This window comes from Myotis daubentonii, chromosome 10 (genome assembly GCF_963259705.1).
Source record: "Myotis daubentonii chromosome 10, mMyoDau2.1, whole genome shotgun sequence".
In the NCBI taxonomy this organism is placed as follows: Eukaryota; Metazoa; Chordata; class Mammalia; order Chiroptera; family Vespertilionidae; genus Myotis; species Myotis daubentonii.
In genome coordinates, this window is record NC_081849.1 from 23,337,747 (window position 1) to 23,361,623 (window position 23,877).

Genomic DNA, 23,877 nt, shown 5'->3' on the forward strand with positions numbered 1-23,877 from the left:
CCTCTTAACTATTAAATAGAGATATAGAATAAGCAGTTGGAAATATGAATCTGGAATTCAAAAGAGAGATCTTAGCCCTGGCTGGTGTGGTTCAGTTGGTTAGGCGTCATCCTGTGCACCTAAAGCTTGTTGGTTCGATTCCCAGTCAGGGTATGTGTCTGGGTTGTGGGCTCAATCCCTGGTAGGGGGAGTACAGGAGACAGCAGATTGATGTTCTGTTCTCATATCGATGTTTCTCTCTCTTTCTCCCTCTCCCTTCCTCTCTCTAAAAATCAATAAAAAAATATATATTTTTAAAAAAAGAGATCTTGGTTGAAGATATAAACAATATAGGTAGTATTTAAAACTATGTGTCTGAAAGAGACCACCTAGGAAGTGAGTGTAGACTTAAGCCTGAAGCACCATACCCTTTAAATATTTTTGTTATTTTTATTTTAGACAGAGGAAGGGAAAGGGATAGTGAGATAGAAACATCAATGAGAGAGAGCCTCCTGCACTCCCCCTGCTGGTTATTGAGCCCGAAACCCACGCATGTGCCCTAATCAGGAATTGAACTGTGACCTCCTGATTCATGGGTTGATGCTCAGACACTGAGCTACATGGGCTGGGCATACCCTTTAGAGTTTGGAGAGGTGAAAGGAACTAGCAAAGGAGTCTAAAAAGCAACCAGTCACCAGGAGGAAAACCAAGAGAGTGGTACCCTGGAAACCAAGTGCAAAAAGTGTTTCAAGGAAGAGGGCCCAAGATGAGCTCTAGCAAATGCTGCTGACAGTCAAATAAGATGCAAATTGACCTTTAGATTTAGCTACATGGGGGTCATGATTGAACTTAACTAGGACATTTTCAAAAGAGTGGCAACAACAAAAGGATTGGTGTGTCTTCAAGAGAGAATGGAAGGGAGGAATTAGAGACAGTGAGTTTAATACAGACCATTCCTTCAAGGAATGCCACCAAATTTCTTGTTTGGTATGTTGTCTTTTGCTCATTTTTATTTCTTCAGAAGAGTTTGTAGGTAGCAAAGAAAGATTAGTATGTAGGTGTGGTACATGAAGGACTTAATATTTTGATTGCATAACATGTATTCATGTACTAGAGGCCCAATGCATGAAAATTCGTGCAAGAGTAGGCCTTCCTTCCCCGGCTGCCAGCACCAGCTTCCCTCCTCTGGCCGCCGGCGGGCACCCAGGACCCGGACTGGCTTCCCTCCGGCCACCTGCAGGCACCCGGGACCCGGGCTGGCTTCCCTGGCTTCCCTCCGGCCACCCGCAGGCACCCGGGACCCGGGACCCGGGACCCGGGCTGGCTTCCCTCCACCCCGGCTTCGTCAGGAAGGACATCCAGAATGACATCTGGTCTAATTAGCATATTACCCTTTTATTATTATAGATGGTAAGAAATTTATAAAATGTTCTAGAACTTTTTTCTTATAGTATTTTAAATACTACATCCAAATTTTTTAGTATTTATTGGAATGTTGATTCCTAATGGAGTGCCAGCCCCTGTGAATGATATGTGATAAAAGCTAGAAAACAGTCTACATTAAGAACATAAGAAGATTATACGAAACTAAAGGAAAGCTTGAAAAGTACTAACAGTAGCTTCAGCAAACATATAGGTTATATATCACTAGATGGGCAATTCTTCTCATTTCCTTTAATGATAGTACAGGCAGGAGGAATTAGAATGTATTATTTATAGACATATATTTGCTATGAGGAACATAGATAAAACAGTACATGGTTTTGGAGAAAGATGGAAAACTTTATTTTAGATATATTGGCTTCACTTCATTTGAATTGGCATGATTCACTAGTCCCTTAAAAGGATAGACTAATGTATCTAGTGAGAATAAATTGTCTCAAGTCAAAGTAAATTTTGTGTCTGTCATCACTATAATTTTTCTTTTTAAACTGATTTATAATTTCTCTTTTCATTCCCTGAATCAGGAAACTTCGAGCCACATTAGATGAATATACTACTCGAGTGGGACAGCAAGCTATTGTCCTCTGTATCTCACCCTCCAAACCCAACCCAGTCTTTAAAGTATTTGGTGCAGCACCATTGGAGAATGTGGTAAGAGAACTGAGCTGTGTTCTCAGATACCCTTTACTTTCTGTGAGTTGTTGTTCACATTCTTATGATCTTCTGTGTAGCATACTAATTATTACTTCTAACATCCTCTCATCCAGGATGGGAGTGGGGAATGGGGTTTTCAAACCACTTTATGCAAATAAAAATAAAAATGATTATGTCTCTTTCTACTTCCAATGACAAGGTATTTTACCTCACCAGACACAATGGGAAAAAATGGTAATCTGTTTGTTAAGAAATCAATGTAGAATTTTGTAAGAAAGTTGCTGATTTATGTCAGAAACAAAATGGTAGATAATTCCAAGATATATAAACTTCATGAGGCAAAGCTGGGAGCACTTTATTCATTGCTGATATTTGAGTTGCATATTTAAAATCTCTTACATTTATTCAAGATTTGACTTAACATTGCTTTTTTTTAAATTTTTTTTAAAAAAATATATTTTATTGATTTTTTACAGAGAGGAAGGGAGAGAGCTAGAGAGCTAGAAACATCGATGAGATAGAAACATCGATCAGCTGCCTCCTGCACATCTCCCACCAGGGATGTGCCCGCAACCCAGGTACATGCCCTTGACCGGAATCGAACCCAGGACCTTTCAGTCCGCAGGCCGACGCTCTATCCACTGAGCCAAACTGGTCTCGGCTTAACATTGCTTTAATTTTGATATATACTTAAATATTTTGATCGTTTACCTGTCCATAGGTAACTTTATGAAAATACTATTTACTTATATGAACTACTTTTTCTCTGGCTGAAATAACTTTGAATTATTAGTAGAATAAAGATCTGTCCAGATTTAAATTGAATTTTGTTTTTATTAGGATAAAATCTATTCCCTCAAAATTACATTTGTCAGTTTTCTCCCATATTGAATGTGGACATTTCAAGGATTCAGAATTACTAATCACTTGAGATTTTATTAGTTGTTCTATGTGTTTTTCCACACACACAGATGTTGTGGTTCTTCCTTAATGTTTTTAAGTTTTGTTTTGAGGTTTCCCCAGAATTCCTGAGACCCTAGAATAGGTTGCACATTAGGACCTTTCCTTAGAGGAATATGGTAGAAAGCTTCTAGTTCACAATAGTGCCTGACAAGCAGTCCTTAGTATCATACTGTTGATAGACCTGAAATCTGGGCATGTCTTCTCTTCTGCAGTATTAAAAAGTTTAAATATTGTTCTACTAATGTGATCTGTGAAAAAAGACTCGGCTAAAAGCCCTGCCGAGTTTGGTTTAGTGCAGTGGTTCTCAACCTTCTGGCCCTTTAAATACAGTTCCTCATGTTGTGACCCAACCATAAAATTATTTTCGTTGCTACTTCATAACTGTAATGTTGCTACTGTTACGAATTGTAATGTAAATATCTGATATGCAGGATGGTCTTAGGTGACCCCGTGAAAGAGTCGTTCGACCGCCAAAGGGGTCGCGACCCACAGGTTGAGAACCACTGGTTTAGTGGCTAGAGCATCGGCCCGCGGACTGAAGGGTCGCAGGTTTGATTCTGGTCGAAGGCATGTACCTTGGTTGCAGACTCTATCTCCGATCAGGGTGCTTCCAGTGGAAGTGTTTCTCTTACATGGATGTTTCTTTCTCTCTCTCTCTCTCTCTCCCCCCCCCCCCTCCCTTCCACTCTCTCTAAAAATCAGTGGAAAAATATCCTTGGGTGAGGATTAACAACAACAACAAAAAAGACTTACCTAGAAGACTCAGAAAAATACTTCTGAAAATTCCTCACTGAAAAATACAAAAGAAAGCTTTAGAAAACTGTTGGAATTGTCCATATAATACAAAAAGATATATAGATTTTATGAAACAAGAACAGTCGTTTGATAGACTAGAATAAGGTAAAAAGAAGTAGATATTTTCCCATTGACTGACATTTAATAAGTATGGCTAAAGAATAAATACCAATAGAATAAGAAGCAAAATATTTCTTCCAGAACACTAAAGAGGAAAGAAAACCAAGGCTATATACAAAAGATAGAAAAAAGGGAAGGAATTCAAAACAAAACACAAGGCATAGAACAAGCTAATATTAATGAAACTACTTATGTTATAAACCATAAATATAAATGGGTTAAACTTCCTTGTTAAGACAAAGATTTCTTTCAGATTGGAATAACAACCCAAATAAAAACCTAACTCTTTAATTTATGTGGCATACTTACAGTTACAAATGTTCCAAGTAGCTACAAATGATAATATTAAGAAAGTGAAAAGGTGACTTTTGTTATACCTTCAAGGTACAGAATATTCCTTAAACTTATATACACTGAATTACAGGCAAGTATTAAAGAATTAGACCCCATTGTTTACCATAATCAATTATGCACTATATTGCACATACTCTCACATTACTAACAGTTAAAAATAATTTAGATTTTATAGTAATGTGTAACATTTATTGAGTGCTTACTATGTTCTAGGTATAGTTATAAGCACTTGGCATGTATTATCTCATTTAATAACTTAAAAACTGTGACATTAGCATTTTCTATTTCCTGAAGCCATCATCATTCTTCCTTTTTGCTCTTCTAGCTGGAGCTGCTGAGAACTCTGGAAAAATTAAAATTCAATAGGACTGTGCATCTTTGGAATGTGGATTTCTTATTATTTTAAGAGTTTGTTGATGGGTGATTTAAAAATGTACTGGACTTATAATAGATTGAAATATTTCTTATATTTTTTAGGGTTTTGTTTAATTCTTCACACTGTGTTCTACCCAAATTACCTCATGTTGGCAAACATGAAAAAGATGTATAACTTGCCCTAGCATGGCTCAGATGTTGAGCATCAACCTATGAACCAGAAAGTCACGGTTTGATTCCAGTCAGGGCACATGCCCAGGTTGCGGGCTCAATTCCTAGTACGGGGCGTGCATGAGGGAGCCGATCAATGATTCTCTCTCATCACTGATGTTTCTATCCCTCTTTCCTTCTCCCTTCCTCTCTGAAATCAATAAAAAAATATAGTTTTTTAAAACATATAAATTGACATGTCAAACAGGCAGATTACTGGTGTAATTTCCTGGAGGACAGATTGGCTACTGGTATAAAAAGTGCCCCAAAGCCTTGGTGGTGTGACTCAATTGGTTCAGCGTCGTCCTGTGCACCAAAAGGTTGCTGGTTCAATTCCCAGTCAAGGGCACATACTCAGGTTGTTCCCCTATAGGGGCATGCAAGGGGCAGCTGATTGATGTTACACTCTCACATCAATGTTTCTCTCTCCCTCTCCCTTACTCTCTCTGTAAAAATCAATAAACTGTTTTTTAAAAAGTTATAAAAAGTGCCCCAAATGTATACTTTTTAACCCAGTTTCCTTTTAAAATTTTATTCTTAAGAAATAATTGCTTAGGCCTGGCCGGCGTGGCTCAGTGGTTGAGCGTAGACCTATGAACCGGGAGGTCGTGGTTTGATTCCTGGTCAGGGCACATGCCCGGGTTGGGGGCTTGATCCCCAGTGTGGGGTGTTCAGGGAGCAGCCAATGATGGTTCTCTCTCATCATTGATATTTCTCTCTCCCTCTCCCTTCCTCTCTGAAATCAATAACAAAAAATATTTTTAAAAAGAAATAATTGGTTAAATGAGCAAAGATGTATGTGTAAGGGTATTAGTCACGCTATCTTTATAGTATCTTTATAGTATTTTTAAAAATTGAAAGTAACCTCAAACTTCAAAGATAAGGGATTTGTTAAATTGGTGGCTCATCTATAGATAGGACAATTACACTGCCATTAAACATGATGACCCAGATCTTTCTATTAACATTTTTCAGATGGTGAAAATGTATTAAATGAGAAAAGTAGGTTATAGAACCATATATAGAGTTTGGTTCGACTTTAAAAGTAAATCTGCATTTTCTACATGCTTATGGAATTGTTGAGTGCAGAGGATTGTTGTAACTAATGCTTGTTTAGTATAGCCGATTTACAAAGCTTTAAAGTATACATATTCTCAATTCTGGCAATAACGCTGAAGTGTAGGTATATTAACATTTCATTTTGTAAATGAGAGTATTAGTTCAGAGAGGTTAAGTGATTTGCCCAAGTTCCCCAACTTGTGAATAATAAAGCCAGGTTAAGTCACTCTAGGATTTGCATTGAAGGTGATAGAGAACCACATCTTCCATAGATTTGTCCAGGGTATTAATATGAAGTTTCAAATTCAGTCTCATTTTCTTAGTCTTTGCCTTCTCTTCTAAAGGGGAACAAATAGAGCTAGCTCCCAGTTCTCTACAGTCCTGTGAAAGGTCAGGATGGTTGTTTATAAGCAAACACTCATTGTTGCTACTACTAGCTCTTTCTGGGGAGGAAAGAGGCCATTTAAAGGCATTATTCTGGTGCTGTTGAACTGCAAAAGTCACCTCCCTTGTTCCCCATCCTGGTCAGACATGCAGAACTAAGAAAAGAGGTTAATCAGAGCACCTGGAGGGGGAGGGAGTGTGTGAGTGAGTGATTGATGGGGAAGTAGGAAATAAGAGTAAGAAACTTCATTTATATGTGCATATGTTTATATGTAGTTTTTAAAGAAGAAAGAAAAGTTATTTATATGTATATTGAAAATACAAATAACACAAAACAGACATAAAAATACTTCCAGCCCTGGCCCATGTGGTTCAGTTGTTTGAGCGTTGTCCCATGCACCAAAAGCTCTCGAGTTCGATTCCCAGTCGGTGAATACAGGAGGCAACTGATGTTTCTCTCTCTCTCCCTCTCCTTTCTCTCTCACAAGTCAATAAAAACATTGAAAAAACAAATAAACAACTTCCAAACGATTGTAGCCATACCAATCAAACAGCATGGTATTGGCATAAAAACAGACAGAGATCAATTGAATAGGATAGAGATCCCAGGAATAAACCCATGCTTACATGGTCCATTAATATTTCACAAAGGGGGCAAGAATATACAATAACACAAAGATAGCCTTTTCAATAAATGCGTTGGAAAATTGAACACATGCATGCAGAAAAATGAAATGAGACCACCTTCTTACACCACATACAGGAATAAACTCAAAATAGATTGAAGACTTAAATGTAAGACTTGAAACCATAAAACTCTTAGAAGAAACATGGGCAGTAAATTCTTAGACATTTCCAATAGCAATATTTTTTCTGATGTGTCTCCTCAGCCAAGTGAAGCAAAAGGGAAAATAAACAATAGGGACTACATCAAACTAAAAAGTTTTTGCACAGCAAAGGAAACCATAGACAAAATGAAAAGACAACCTACTGAATGGGACAAGATACTCAGCAATGATACATCCAATTAGGGGTTAATATCCAAACTTTATAAAGAACTCATACAACTCAACAGTAAGAACAAAGAAATAACCCAGTCTGGTTAAAAAATGAGAAAAGGACCTGAATAGACACTTCTCCAAAGAGGACATATACAGATGGCCAATAGACATATGAAAAGATGCTCACTGTCACTAATCATCAGGGAAATACATATTAAAACCATGAGATACCACCTCGCACCTGTCAGAATGGCCATCTTCAATAAATCAACAAACATGTTAGGATGTGGAGAAAAGGGAACTGTTGGTGGGAATGCAAATTGGCACAGTCACTATGGAACACAGTATGGAGGTGCCTCACAAAATTTATAATGGAACTGCCTCGTGTGACCCAGTGATTCCACTTCTGGGTATATCCAAAGAAACCCAAGACACTAAATCAAAAGAATATATGCACTCCTATGTTCATTGCAGCATTATCTACAGTAACCAAGATACGGAAGCAGCCCAAGTGCCCATCAGTAGATGAGGGGATAAAAAAGTGATGGTACATATCTATAATGTAATATTACTTAGCCATAAAAAAGAATGTGATCTTACCACTTGCAACAGCCTAGATGGACCTAGAGGGTATTATGCTAAGTGAAATAAGTCAGACAGAGAAAGTCAAATACCATATAATTTCATTTATATACAGAATCTAAAGAGAAAAATAAGTGAACAAACAAAGCAGAAACAGACTCATGGATACAGAAAAAAGACTGATGGTTGCCAGAGGGGAGAGGGGTTGAGGAACTGGGTAAAAAAAGGTGAAGGGATTAAGAAGTACAAATTGGTAGTCACAAAATAGTCACGGGGATATATAAAGTACAGTATAGGGAATTTACATATATAAAAGCCTTAGTGACCAGTCGACTGGCTGGTAGCTATGACGTGCACTAACTACCAGGGGGCAGACGCTCAACGCAGGAGTGGAAACCACTGGCATGGAAACATGGAACAAACTGATGAGTTTCAGAGGGAAGTGGGGAGGGTGCGATGAGATTAACCAGAGATCTTATATGCATACTAGAGGCCCGGTGCACGGATTTGTGCCCCAGTGGGGTCCCTTGGCCTGGCCTGCAGGGATTGGGCCGAAACCAGCTCTTCAACATCCCCTGAAGGGTCCTGGATTGCAAGAGGGTGCAGGCCAGGCCAAGGGACCCCACCAGTGCATGAATCCATGCACCGGGTCTCTAGTATAGTCAATAATACTGTAATACCTATGTATGGTGTCAGGAGGTACTTAAGTATTGGGGAACCACTTTGTAAAGTATATATGATTATCCAACTACTGTGCTGTGCACCTGAAACTAATACAAAATGATATTGAATGTAAACTGTAATTGAAAAAAATTTAATTAAAAAATATTGTGGTCATACGTGAAGTTTTTTTGTAAATTTCTCTGAGGGATGCCCTACCATCATGTTTTTTTGTTTTGTTTTTAATTAAATCTTTATTGTTCAGATTATTACAGTTGTTCCTCCCCCCCCCCCCCCCCCCAATGCTCCCCTCTACCCGGTTCCCACCCCACCCTCTGCCATTACCCCTCCCCCCACCACTGTCCTCATCCATAGGTGTATGATTTTTGTCCAGTCTCTTCCCACACCCCCTACACCCCTTCCCCCCTGAGGATTGTCAGTGCATTCCCTTTCTATGCCCCTGATTCTATTATATTCACCAGTTTATTCTGTTCATCAAATTATTTATTCACTTGATTTTTAGATTCACTTGTTGATAGATATTTATTTGTTGTTCAATTTTTATTTTTACCTTTTTCTTCTTCCTCTTCTTAAAGGATACCTTTCAGCATTTCATATAATACTGGTTTGGTAGTGATGAACTCCTTTAGCTTTTTCTTATCTGTGAAGCTCTTTATCTGACCTTCAATTCTGAATGATAGCTTTGCTAGATAAAGTAATCTTGGTTGTAAGTTCTTGCTATTCATCACTTTGAATATTTCTTGCCATTCCCTTCTGGCCTGCATAGTTTCTGTTGAGAAATCAGCTGACAATCGTATGGGTACGCCCTTGTAGGTAACTGACTTTTTTTCTCTTGCTGCTTTTAAGATTTTCTCTTTGTCTTTTGCCCTTGGCATTTTAATTATGATGTGTCTTGGTGTGGTCCTCTTTGGATTCCTTTTGTTTGGGGTTCTCTGCGCTTCCTGGACTTGTAAGCCTATTTCTTTCACCAGGTAGGGGAAGTTTTCTGTCATTATTTCTTCAAATAGGTTTTCAACATCTTGCTCTCTCTCTTCTTCTGGCACCCCTATAATTCAGATGTTGGGACGCTTGAAGTTGTCCCAGAGGCTCCTTACACTATCTTCATATTTTTGGATTCTTTTTTCTTTTTGCTTTTCCGGTTGAATGCTTTTTACTTCTTCGTATTTCAAATCTTTGACTTGATTCTTGGGATCCTCTTGTCTGCTGTTGGATCTCTGTATATTATTCTTTATTTCAGTCAGTGTATGCTTAATTTCTAGTTGGTCCTTTTTCATATCCTCGAGGGTCTCACTAAATTTATTGGCGGTTTCTAGAAAATTCTTGAAAAACCTTAAAAGTCTGGTTTTGAACTCTATATCCAGTAGTTTGCTTTCCTCCATTTCTGTCATTTGTGACCTGTTTCTTTGTCGCCGCATTTTTTATGCTTCCGTGTTGGTAGAGTGGCTTTGTGTGCTAGGTGTCCTATAGAGCCCAGTGGCTCAGCCTCCCCAATTACCTGAGGTAGACACTCTTGGTGCACCCTTTGTGCGCTGTGTGCACAGTCTTGTTGTAGTTAAGCCTTGACTGTTGTAGGTTTCACTGGGAGGAATTGACCTCCAGGCCAATTAGCTGTGAGAATCAGCTGTGGTTATGGTGGGACAACTTCTGTGCTGGAGACACCCTTCTGGGGCAAGACTTGCTTCAGTGGGGCTTTGGTGCTCACTGAGTCTGCCCCCTGAATGTGTCCCTTATGGATCTGAGGAGTTGTAAGCTGGATGGTCCCACTCTGACCACTAGGTACACTGGCTCTTGGATCTCTAAGGAGGTGTTAATTTAGCCTCTGCCTGAGGCTACCCAGAAGGAGCTACGGAGAGATCTGCAGATTCCTCTCCCTTGTTTGGGGTTTGGAGGTGCCCAGATGAGGCCCAGCTGTGAAGCAATGCAAGGTGCTGTGGGGCCTTGGGCCTTCTTTTGGATGTTCTGTGTCTCTCTGACCAGCTGCAGTTAGTTAGGTAATTTTAGATTGCAAAGGGCCAGGGCATTCATATGCAAAAGCCTCTGCGCACAGCTTGGGTGGGGTGGGGGTCTAGGGAATCAACAGGGCCAAAGCAAACAGCTATGGCTGATCCTCAGCCCTGCCCCAAGAGGCCCCAGGTCTCACTGTTCCGCGGTAATCTCTGCAAGCACCTCTGAGAGAAAGCTGTCCTTGAGTTCCACCTGATGCCAGACAGTCCAGTTTCTCCCCGTATGAGTCTGGGTCCCCAGAGACTCGCCCGGAACTGGCGTTCAGAGCAGTTGGGAGCTTGTATCTCCCTCCCGATTGAAAAAGACAGCCATGTCCTCAGTTGCCAGCTTTTCTGAGTGCGCCCTTTCCACGTGCGTCTCTGTACCTCTGCACTTTACTTCCACACCGCACCTCCTCTAAGTCTCAGTGTGCTTTTCTCTTTCCTTCTAGTTGTAGAATTTCCACTCGGCCAGCCTTCCTGTGGTTCTGGATGATGTCCATTTTGTCTTTTAGTTGTATTTTTGAAGTGGTTGTGCGAGGCAGCAATTTCCAGTGTTTACCTATGCCGCCATCTTTAATTACCATGTTTTGTTTTGTTTTTAATCTCAAGATATTTTTAAGGAATTACCTAGCACTGATAAGTTTAGCTAAATGCCTGAATATGAATTCCTGTAGTTTACTAACCCATAAAAATGGATGAAATAGTTTGAAACTAGCTAATTACATAGTAATAATCTAATAATTTCCCATCTTCAAATGCCCGGTGTTTTCAGCACAATGAAATTAATTTTTATATATTATCATTAACTCTTACTATATGATCCTACTACTAATATAATGATTTAACCTGATACATTAAAATTCAAAGACTGGAACCTACCCTGGTAGCTCAGTGGTTGAGTGTCCACTCATGAACCACGAGGTAACGGTTTGATTCCTGGTCAGAGCACATGCCCAGGTTGTGGGCTCAATCCCCAGTAGAGAGTGTGCAGGAGGCAGCCAGTTAATGAATTCTTATCATTGATGTTTCTATCTCTCCCTTATCCTTCCTCTCTGAAAATCAATACAAATATATTTTAAAAAAGACTAGAACTTAGGTTTATAAGGTTCAGTTTTTCTCTGGGTCGGTAGTATAAAAACTCTACCCGGGATACAGAAACCTAGAAAGCAGAAAAATGTAAATCCTTAAAGTTGCCATGGCAGCACCAGCTGCTTATATTACAATAAATAAGTTAGTAAATTTTTTGAAAATTTCTTTTTTTATTAGAAACTAGGATAAAACTGAATTTTTAGAGTGATAATGATTCTACATGTTTGCACTATTTTTCTTTTATCCATTTCATTGTTGACCTATTTGCAAAGTTCTATAACTGCAAAAGTTGTACTTTGTGGCCAACAATAATTTTTACTTTTTCACATGCTGGAGGTGGAGTATGGGAATCTTTGTTTTTTGAATCCTTATAATGAGATATTTATAAGGAAGTATGTCCTGATTGAGAGTCCAGTCCACTTAGTAGAAAACCTAGGACTCAAATATTGTTGTAACTTCTGAGCAAATCTCATTTTATCTTCCCTTTTTTCCTAAGTTAATGGCTTGAGATCTGAATGCAAGTTAATTGTCTATCCCATGTTGTCACATTTTCATAATTCCATGGCTTCTTTGTTATCCCCAAAGGCTTTCTCATCCCCCTTGTGCATTCTTGCAAGTGAATGAACCTATTATTGTTGCTTGTAGGATCCAGTGTCTCTCTACCGTTTCTGCTCACCATAGAAGAATGTGTGCACGTACAAATGTGCTGCTGTTAAGTTCTCTGTCTTTTGAGCGTCCTTTCACTAGCAGTGGAAAGAGTGGACTCAGAACAATACTGGTTCAGACCAGTGCTTGTCAGAGCCACAAAGGCATCATGGGTTTGAAGTTCACCTCTGTCATCAGGAAGTACCAGAAAGGAGGAGGACCTGACCTGTGGGGCTCTCTCTGGCCTTGGGTCTTACTAACAGTGGCACCTTTGCCACCCAGCTACAATATTCACCTCTGTGTGTTTTTTGTCTGATGTCAGCTTCTTTGCAGTCTGGCTTTGCAGGAAAGTAACAGAAGTTTTAGAGACAAGCTTTTGGTCATCTTGAAAATGATTTTGGCGTTTAACTGCCACAGCTAGGTTTTATCAAATGTTCCGGGAAATGCCATATAATGAAAGCCATTCCTATTAGATCTAGAACAAGTGATGGAGCCAGCATTGACAGAAAACATGATTTTAACTGAGAAGCAGTATTTCTGTAAAAGCTTTTTTCCTTTTTACTGTTGTTACCAGTAAATTTTGTTTGTTTGTTTTCTTTGTAAATCCTTACCCAAGGATTTTTTTCCATTGATTGATTTTTAGAGAGTGGAGGGAGGGGGAGAAACAGAGAGAAACATCGACATAAGAGGGACACATCGATTGGTTGCCTCCCCCACCCATCCTGACCAGGCCCGGGGAGCAAACCTGCATCTGAGGTACGTGCCCGTGACCGGATTCGAACCCACAACTCTTCAGTCCATGAGCTGATGCTCTAACCACTGAGAAAACTGGATAGGGCTCCCTGTAATTTCTTTTCATTTAATTCTGTACATTGTGGTGTCTTTGGGGCCAGTGGGTGTTTTTATCTGCTAGTTGTAGAAGTGTTTGTTCTTAGGGTTCTGTACTGGCTGAGGGAGACCAGCCCCACCCACTCGCTAATGGCTTTGCACCATCCCTCCCTGGTTGTTGGGCATCTTGTTTACTTCTGCCCTAATTCCCTGCAGGTGCGTAAGTACAAGAGCATGATCCTGGAAGACCTGGAGTCCGCCCTAGCGGAACACGCCCCTGTGCCACAGGAAGTTAACTCAGAGTTGCCGCCTCTCACCATCGATGGAATTCCAGTCTCTGTGGATAAAATGACCCAGGTAAGGGGTGGGAGGTGAGGAGACACAAAGACAGTGGCACCGGTGTGGGTGGGCCTCAGGTGACTTTCCTTGGTTTTGTCCTCAGTGATACCACTAGAGTGAGATTCAGCCGGGAGCTTATAGTGAAATAGGAGAAGCCTTGGGAAAGAAAATGTTGTGCCAGAAGAAGGCTCCCCACCAGGGACATGGATGTAGCCTCCTCCTTCTGTTGGCAGTTTTTTACTGCCTCTTGGGTCCTTGGGTTAGCGAAAGAAACTTAGCTTGGAGTTGGTTTGGAAAGGAGACTGTTAGGACTTGGATGAATCACAGTAAAGTGGAGCAAGTAAACTTTCGCCTATTTTGGGCTGAGCTGCTCCTCTGTCTGTGCACATTCTGAGTCCCACCACACTACTGCCAAGGAAGGCTCCCTCTCCAGGGAATGAGGATGGAAAGCTCAGAAGGACACCTTACTGATTGCTCCCCTCCTCTTCCTTTCAGAAGGGAAGTCAGAATGTACTGAGCCTGATACATCAGGAATGTTGCTGAGATTGTTTCTTTAAAAATTTTTAACTTTAAAAGTGATAGCTTAAACAAAGCTAAATGCCTTTTTATAACATATTTTCTCACTTTATTTTATTAATACACGTTGCTAAATCCAGTTGAGAGTTTTCTTTCCTTTTCCTGTCTTCCAGCAGCATTTAACACAGTTGATTACTTCTTTCTTCTTAACAGTTTCTGTGACCCCACATTCTCCTGAATATTCTCCTACTCGGTGGATCCTCCCTCTTCTGCTGGCTTTTCTTCCTCTTCTTACCTGGTCTGTGTTGGCATGTTCCAGAGCTCTATCTTTATTTCTCTCCAAGTGATCTAATCCTGTCCTGTGGACTTTGTATCCCATCTATATTCTGTTTACACCCCAGCTTATACCACTACTATTAGATCCTTAATACCAGATGCCCAAAACAGAACCTATGAATGCCCCCACCCACTACACTCTCCAAATCTCTTCCTCCCCTATACCCATGTCAGTTAATGATGCCATTGTCCATCTGGTTGCTCATATCCCATCATAGAAGTAAATCCTTGATTTCCCTGTTTTGCCCTCATCCCCCTACCAACCACATCTAATTATTAGCAAGATATGTCAATTCACCTTGAAATATACCTTGAATCTGATTATTCTTCTCAGTTCCCATCACACCCTAGCCCAAGCCTTCACCATCTCTCACATAGACTATTTCAGTTGATCAATTTTGTTGATCTCCTTGCTGCCACTCTTGCTCTGCTGCAGGCCATGCTCAACAGAACCACCTGAGATTTAAAAAAAACAACAACAAATGAGGTCATGTCACTCTTGTTTAAGCCCTTTAGTGGATTTCCACTATTTCTCGGTTCAAAATCAGATTTTGCTATGGCCTCTGAGACCCTATGTAATCTGACCTCTTTCAGCCTCATTGTCCATTCCTCCCCTCGGGTAGTGTGCTACGGCCAAACTGGCCCTCTTCTTTTTGTTAGACACCCAAGCTCATTCTTTTACTTTTGCTATTCCCTCTGCCTGCAACATTTTTCTCCCAGAGCATTGTGTGATGGAGCTTACCTTATTCAAACTGTAGCTCAGATATCACCTTTCTTGTCTCATCTAATGAAGTTTTCTTCTCCCATCAAGTCACTACCTAATACATCCTGTATTTTATTGTCTTTGTAACATAAGTTCTCACTTAACATTTTTTTTTAAAATATATTTTTATTGATTTTTTACAGAGAGGAAGGGAGAGAGATAGATAGTTAGAAACATCGATGGGAGAGAAACATCGATCAGCTGCCTCCTGCACATCTCCCACTGGGGATGTGCCCGCAACCCAGGTACATGCCCTTGACCGGAATCGAACCTGGGACCTTTCAGTCCGCAGGCCGACGCTCTATCCACTGAGCCAAACCGGTTTTGGCTCGCTTAACATTTTTGATAGGTTCTGCAACTTTAAGCGAAATGACATACAAGGAAACCAGTTTTACCATAGGCTAATTGATATAAACAAGAGTCAAGTGCCCATAGTATCTCATCAATATTATAATGAGATGGCATTCTTTGAGAACCTGCTGTACTTATCTGTGGCCTGTCTCTCCAGCAGGGTCTTAGTTCCTGTTTTTCATTACTGTCCAGTACAGCTGCCCAACACCTAAATAACATGTGTATTCTAAATAATACTTGGTCAGTATCTGTCTAGTGGATGATGCAGGGGGCAGAGCAGAAATGAATTCAGCGTAGTGGGTAACTGAATTGTGAGGTTCCTGAATGGGATTCGCTCGGTACAGACGCTGCTGCTGCTGCTAGGGAGGAACACTTTTCTTCCTACTAAGTCTGAACTAGAGACTTGGTCTGAAGTAATACAACATTTTATAAATATAAAGCTAAATTGAGATCTTTCTGTGGATACTTGAATGATCTCTAAATAATGGTTCAAAAAGGAAGACATTATGTAAACTTTTTCTGCCATTTCATACCTGCTATTATTCTGTTCCTAGGGCCATTCTGACTGGTTAAAGAAAACATGAGGTGATTTTTTTTTAAATCTAATTGATGTAAAGAATTTATTCTGTATCTCAGGTATAAAGTACATCTAAAGCCGAATAAGCTTCTAATTGAGAACGCAGTTAGGTAGAATCCTGTCCTGTGATGGGCATTTTCCCCCACTTGTCACAGTTGAGGTGCTAGGTTGAAATAATCTTGGACACTGATAATCACGAGAATTGGCTGATGGCCACAAAAGTCAGAGCAAATAGTTTAATTATCGTGTTAGAGATAAAACATTTGAAACTGTTGTTTCCAGTCCTCAACAAAATATTAGCAAAGAGGATCCAACAAATACATTAAAAAGATTATACACCATGATCAAGTTGGATTTATTCCTGGGGATGCAAGGTTGGCCCAACATTCTCAAACAATAAATGTGATACACCACATAAACAAAATGAAAGATAAAAACCACATGATCATATCAATAGATGCAGAAAAAGCATTTGATAAAATCTACCATCCATTTATGATAAAAACTCTCAGCAAAGTGGAAATAGAAGGAACATACCTCAATGTAATAGAGGCCATGTATGACAGACCCACAGCTAACATCATACTCAATGGGCAAAAACTACAAGCTTTTCCTTAAAGATCAGAAAAAGACAGGGATATCCGCTTTCACCACTTATTCAACATAGTACTGGAAGTCCTAGCCATAGCAATCAGACAAGAAGAAGAAATAAAAGTCATTCCAATTGGAAAGGAAGAAGAAAAACTATCATTATTTGCAGATGACATGTTACTATTAGAGAACCCTAAAGATTCCACCAAAAAAACCTACTAGAACTGATAATGAATTCAGTAAAGTAACAGGATATAAAATAAATACCAAGAAAGCAGTTGTATTTGTGTACACCCGTAATGAACTATCAGAAAAGGAAACTAAAAAAACATCCCTTCCAAAATTACTTAAAAACAAAAAACAACCATAGGAATAAACTTAACCAGGAATGTAAAAGACTTGTACTTGGAAAATAAGTCTGAAGAAAGAAATTGAAGAAGATACAAATCAATAAATAAATGGAAGCATATACCATGTTCATGGATAGTAAGAATTAACATCATTAAAATGTCCATACTACTGCCCAGCCGGCCTGGCTCAGTGGTATATGAACCAGGAAGTCACAGTTCGATTCCCAGTCAGGGCACATGTCCGGGTTGCAGGCTCGGTCCCCAGTGTGGGGCATGTAAGAGACAGCTGATCAGTGATCTATCTCATCATTGATGTTTCTATCTCTCCCTCTCCCTTTCTCTCTGAAATCAATAAAAATATATTAAATAATAAATAAATATAATGTCCACACTACCCAAAGCAATCTATAGATTCAGTGCAATGCCTATCAGGATACCAATGTTGTGTTTCACAGAACTAGAATAATTATTCCAAAAATGTATATGGAACCACAAAAGACCCAAATAGCCACAGCAATCTTGAGAAAGAACAAAGTTCAAGGTATCACACTACCTGATATCAAACTACTAGTATACTACAGGACAGTGATGGCGAACCTATGACACACGTGTCAGAGATGACACGCGAACTCATTTTTTAGGTTGATTTTTCTTTGTTAAATGGCATTTAAAGATATAAAATAGCCGAAACCGGTTTGGCTCAGTGGATAGAGCGTCAGCCTACGGACTGAAAGGTCCCAGGTTCGATTCCGGTCAAGGGCATGTACCTGGGTTGCGGGCACATCCCCAGTGGGAGATGTGCTGGAGGCAGCTGAGGCAGCTGATCGATGTTTCTCTCTCATCGATGTTTCTAGTTTTCTATCTCTCTCCCTTCCTCTCTGTGAAAAATCAATAAAATATATTAAAAAAAAGAAAATATTCTTCTAAAAAAAAAAAGATATAAAATAAATATCAAAAATATAAGTCTTTGTTTTACTATGGTTGCAAATATTTTAAAAATTCTATATGTGACACGGCACCAGAGTTAAGTTAGGGTTTTTCAAAATGCTGACACGCCGAGCTCAAAAGGTTCGCCATCACTGCCATAGGCCATAGTAATCAAAACAGCATGATACTAACATAAAGACAGATGTTTAGAACAATGAAACAGACTAGAGAGCCCAGAAATAAATCCAAGCCTATATTGTCGATATTTGACAAAGAATGGCATTCAGAAAATTAGACAGATATGTGCAAAATAACTAAATTAGACCACCTTCTTACACCATACATAAGAACAAACTCAAAATGGAATAAAGACTTAAATGTTAGACTCGAAACCATAAAACTCCTAGAAGAAAACATAGGAGGCAGTTAAATCTTGGACTTTTCTCATAGCAGTATTTTTTCTGATAGATCTCCTCAGGCAAGGGAAACAAAAAAATAAACAAGAGGGACTACATACATCAAACTAAAAAGTTTCTGTACAGCAGAGGAAATTATCAACAAAATGAAAAGTCAACCTACTGAAAAGGAGAACATATTCACTAATGATATACCTGATAATATTAATATCCAAAATTTATAAAGAACTTATGAAACTTAAACTAAAAAAACAAACAATCCCATTAAGAAATGGAAAAGAGGACCTTGAATAGACACTTCTCCAAAGAGGACATACAGATGGCTAATAGACATGAAAAAATGCTCAATATCACTAATCATAAGAGAAATGCAAATTAAAACCACAGTGAGGTATCACCTCACGCCTGTCAGAATGGCTATCATCAATAAACCAACAAACAAGCGTTGGTGAGGATGTGGAGAAAAGGGAACCCTCATGTGCCATTGTTAGGAATGCAGATTGGTGTGGCCACTGTGGAAAGTAGTATGGAGTTCCCTCAAAAAATTAAAAATGGAACTGCCTTATACCGAGAGATTTTATTTCTGGGAATTTATCCCGAGAAACCCAAAACACTAATTATAAAGAATATATGGAGTCATTAAATTTTTCTAATTTGCTGGTGGGGTGGGGGGTTGGGGAGATGGAGATATATCCACCGCCCTGGCTAGGTGACTCTGTTGGTTGGAGCATCCTGTACACAAAAAGGCTGTCAGGGTACATACCATGATTGCAGTTGGCCGATTGATGTTTCTCACATCAATGTTTTTTTCTCACTCAAAATTAATGGAAGTATATCATTGGATGAGGGTTATAAAATCCTATATAATAAAAGAGAAACATGGTATTTAGCGTACGACTGCTACCCTTCCCATTGGCTAATCAGGGCAATATGCAAATTAACTGCCAGCCAAGATGGCGGCCGACAGCCAGGCAGCTGGAAGCAAACATGAGGCTTGCTTGCTTCAGTGACGGAGGACTCCAACGTTCCCCGCCTGCTACTGCCGGCCTCTGAGCTGCAACTCTAAGCAACTATGTTACAAATATAGAAGCTAAACAAAACCCCAGAAACCTGCTTTAGTCGCTGGGCTTCAGGCAGCAGGATCGCAACATTGTTTCAAATGCAGAAGGTAAACAAAGGCCAGAAACCTGCTTTCAGCAGCGGAGGCCTAAGAGCTGGAGCCAGAGCTAAAGCTGGCCAAGAATAAAAAGAAAAAAAAGAAAAAAAGGAGAGGTTGGGTGCTTCAGTCACCCACCAGCCTGAAAACAGCCCTCAGCCCCTCACCCAGACTGGCCAGGCACCCCAGTGGGGACCCCCACCCTGAAGGGTGTGTGACCAGCTGCAAACAGCCATCATCCCCTCATCCAGGCTGGCCAGGCACCCAAGCGGGACCCCCACCCTGATCCAGGACACCCTTCAGGACAAACCAGCCAGCCCCCACCCATGCACCAGGCCTCTAATATGCCTCCCAGCACCAGGATCAGCGGAGCCGTGAGGCCTCCCGGCACTGGGATCAGCGTGATAGGGGGCAGCACCCAAACCCCCTGATTGCCCTGCGGCTCTGTGTGTGACAGGGGGCGCGGCCACAACCTCCCTATCCGCCCTGCTCTGTTTGTGACAGGGGAAGGCGCCCCAACCCCCTGCTCAGCCCTGCTCTGTGCCTGATAGGGGGGAGCTCCCCAACCCCCAGATCGCCCTGCGGCTCTGTGTGTCACAGGGTGCGGCACCCCAACCCCCTGATCGGCCCTGCTCTGTGCCCAAGAAGAGCAACATGCCCTGCCGGCCTGGCTTAGTGGTTGAGCGTCAACCTATGAACCAGGAGGTCACAGTTCAATTCCTGATCAGAGCACATGCCAGAGTTGCTGGCTTGATCCCCAGTGTTGGGCGTGCAGGAGGCAGCCAATCAATGATTCTCCCTCATCATTGATGTTTCTATCTCTTTCTCCCTCTCCTTTCCTCTCTGAAATCAATAAAAATATATTTAAAGAATAAATAAAAAAAATAAAAGTATAATTCTATATTAGTAAATAGAATGTTTACCTGAAAAGCTTCTGTTCTTATATTTTTAATGTATATTGATCCTGATAAAATACTCTTTTTTTAAAAAAGGGTTTTTTTTTATTGATTACAGAGAGGAAGGGAGAGGGAGAGAGTTCTGATTAAGTCCTTTAATGTATAAAAAAACACATAGCTCTGTTGTATTTTTAATGACATAATGAAAACTAGGCAACTTGAAGCATGCTGGCTAGATAGAACTCCCATATCTGTCTGCCTCCTTGCATAAGAAGTGAAGGAGGTTGAGGAAGACTTAGAAGAAATTTTAATTTGGTGTCCATTCTCCAACCCCAGAATTCATTTACAATGAAATAATAAAGTCCTCTTTTTCAGGGGTTTTGAAAGCCTGGTTAGCAACATTTTCTAGAATACTTCAGACCAGAGACATGTTTCTCAAACTCAGAGTGCATAGGAACTCCCTGAGAGTCTGTTTAAATGCAGACGGAATCAGTAGGTGTGGGATGGGACCTGAGGTTCTGCCTCGAAGCAAGCGCCCCGGTGATGCCTAAGTGCTGATTCCCAGACTACACTTTGACTCGAAGGAGTTTTTTAAAAGAGTCTTTAAGTAATAATTATGATTTTGCTAGTGGAACATCAGTTCTGCTCTTACCACACTTGAGTCCTATAGGATTCTCTTGTTCTTAGGAGGTTGTGAATATTTTTAGAATTTGTGTTAGAAGAGATTCAGGCAAACATTATAATTACAGAAGAAATATCTCTGGAAAGACCAGTTTTATTACTGGTTGAAATCCACTCTTTTTTCCCTTCTCTGCTCCCTCTCCCCACCTTGAGCTTACTGTCCTCTCTTACTCTCACTGGGGCAGTCTCTGTTGCTTTAATATTCCCTTGGAGTGATGATGCAACAGGATAGTAATTCTTCACCAGTTTTCAGGGAAACCTTCAGAAACATTCAGCACAGTGATTGCTTCATCAGGGAGAAGTTATTCACAGGGCTTAACATGTTTTACTTAGAAAACATTAGTTTTCAATTTAGGTTTTTTGAGTGTTGTTTTGTTTTGAAAAAGCATAGGTCTGGCCTCTTCTGCTCAAAGAGTAGAAGCATTATGCTACGTGAAACAAGCCAAACACAAAGGACAGATGTGTGATTCCACTTACATGAGCTACTGGTATCTAGAATGGGCAAATTCAGAGAGACAGAAAGTAGAGTAGAGGTTACCAGGGGCTGTGGAAAGTAGAAATGGGAGTTACTGTTTAATGGGTGATGATGAATAAGTTATGGAAATACATAGTGGTGATGGTTGTACATATTATGATTGTACTTAATGCCACTAAGTTATATATATTAAGTGGTAAATTTTGTGTATATTTTACCCCAATATATAAAAGTATTTGAAGCAGGTCTGGATAAAAATTATTTTATTTTAGTGGTCCTCTAACTTGACTGCACAATAGAATCACCTGGGGAACTTAAATCCTAGTGCCAGGCCACACTTCAGACCAATTAAATCGGAATCTCTGGGGATGAGATTCAGGCATCTGTAGGTTTAATGTCCCAAGGCGATTCCAGTGTGCAACCAACTTTGAGAACCACTATTGTGGATAACAGTTTGAAACTGCTGCTTCTTACTATAGTCAGAATCTATATGCAAAGTAGGTTTTCCTTACTGTCTAAAATTATTTTTTTAAAAGTGTTTATATATATGGTACCATCCCACATTTTGTAAATATTAGATAGGCAAGATGAGGTTAAGAGAATATAAAGGCAACAAAAAATTGGATGTGCTTTTAAATAGGACATGGCTTATCGTGACTAGAGTAAAAAAATAAGGGTATATTTAGGAATACTAGGGGAAGGGAATAGGCACATAAATCTCATATTCAAGATATAACTAGACTAGAGGAAAATACTTACAAATTATATGACAAAAAATTAATGTCGAGAACAGATTGATATTTTCTTCAAATCAAGAAAAAGATAACTAGAAAAATAAGCGAAGCATTCTAATCAGTTCACAAAAGAAAAGACAATCGATAAACATAAAAAAGATTCTCAACCTCATTAGTAATGGCAATTAAAATAAACAACTTTGCCCAGCCAGCAAGGCTCAGTGATTGAGTGTGAACCAGGAGGTCACGGTTCGATTTTCTGTCAGGGCACATGACCAGGTTGCAGGCTCAATCCCCAGTAGGGGGTGTGCAGGAGGCAGCCAATCAGTGATTCTCTCTCATCATTGATGTTTCTATCTCCCTCTCCCTCTCCCTCTCCCTCTCCCTCTCCCTCTCCCTCTCCCTCTCCCTCTCCCTCTCCCTCTCCCTCTCCCTCTCCCTCTCCCTCTCCCTCTCCCTTCCACTCTGAAATCAATAAAAATATATTTAAGAAATAAATAAAATGAACAATTTCTTCCACATCCGATGAGCCAAAAAAAGAAAGCTTGGTAATAATAAAATGTGAGGGAAGGTATGAAAAAACGAGGATCAACATGCATTGTATTTGGGATTGGCAAAGTCTTTTTGAAGGACAGTTGGGCAGTATCTATTAAAATGTTAAGTGCGTATACCCTTGTTAACCAGCAGTTCCACTTTCTGCTAGAGAAATACATTATACACTCCTGTGTGTACAGAGAAGCATGTACATGCACTACAAACAACCTAAATATTTATCAATAGAACTGTTAAATAAAATGGAAAAATCTACACCTTGAATGCTAGGCAATTATTTTTTAATGAGATTATTTTAATTGTACTACCTAATGAGAAGATCTCTATGTTGAAATGTTGAGTGGGAAAAGTGTGTTGTAGAATATGTACAGTATGGTACCATTTGTGTTTTCTCTCATCATGTCAAACTGTGTCTCTCCAGTATATATTTATGTAAATGCATAGAATTTGACTGTTAAGGAAGGATGTTTATCAAACTAATGCCTCTGGACAGGTGACTGGTTTGGAGGGGGGTGAATCAAAAAGAGGACTTTGACTTTATTTATTTAAATATTTGTACAAAAGAGTACATTCGGTATAAGCTAGCAGAAATTGACCAACGTGAGACTCGAAGAGAAGGCAGAGTGTTAAGAGCATTTTGATTAATGAGAGTGACCATTTGCTAGTTGGCTGGGTGTGGATGTAGAGGAGCAGAAGTGTTGGCTTGAAAGAGGAGTCTCTAAATGAGTATCTTCACTGGCTGTCCCTTGCATTCTCTAAACTTACCTTTCCTTCCAGAGTTCTTCCCCTGTTGCTATAGGAATGTGTTTTATGGGAAAATGAGATTGAGAAACCAGTGTTTCTGCTAGCACTGCTAGGGAATGGCATTTCTCATAAGGAAAGCCACTTTCATTATTTCTCTGAACAGAGATCAGTGGTAAAGATAATCCCAAATAGTGAGCAAAAAAAATCATTTTGCTTTTCTTCCTCTGCCCTTTAAGTGTTATTTGAATATGATTGGATCTGTCAAACTGGAATTCATAATTTAAATGAAAATAATGAAGCTACAGTCTGAAAATTCTCCAGTTTTC

The 23,877-nt window shown here is 39.9% G+C and overlaps 1 protein-coding gene across 7 annotated transcripts in view; it reads left to right on the forward strand.

Moving 5' to 3' along the window:
* Positions 1-23,877, forward strand: part of NRF1 (nuclear respiratory factor 1) — a 133,629-nt gene that overhangs the window by 61,229 nt on the left and 48,523 nt on the right. For 6 of the 7 annotated variants that reach the window (XM_059711778.1, XM_059711777.1, XM_059711782.1 and 3 more), the window contains exons 4-5: positions 1,947-2,073; positions 13,364-13,504. In XM_059711778.1, the coding sequence (XP_059567761.1) occupies positions 1,947-2,073; positions 13,364-13,504 (268 nt within the window). The remainder of the gene's footprint in view (positions 1-1,946; positions 2,074-13,363; positions 13,505-23,877) is intronic. The other variant, XM_059711781.1, reaches the window with a different exon arrangement.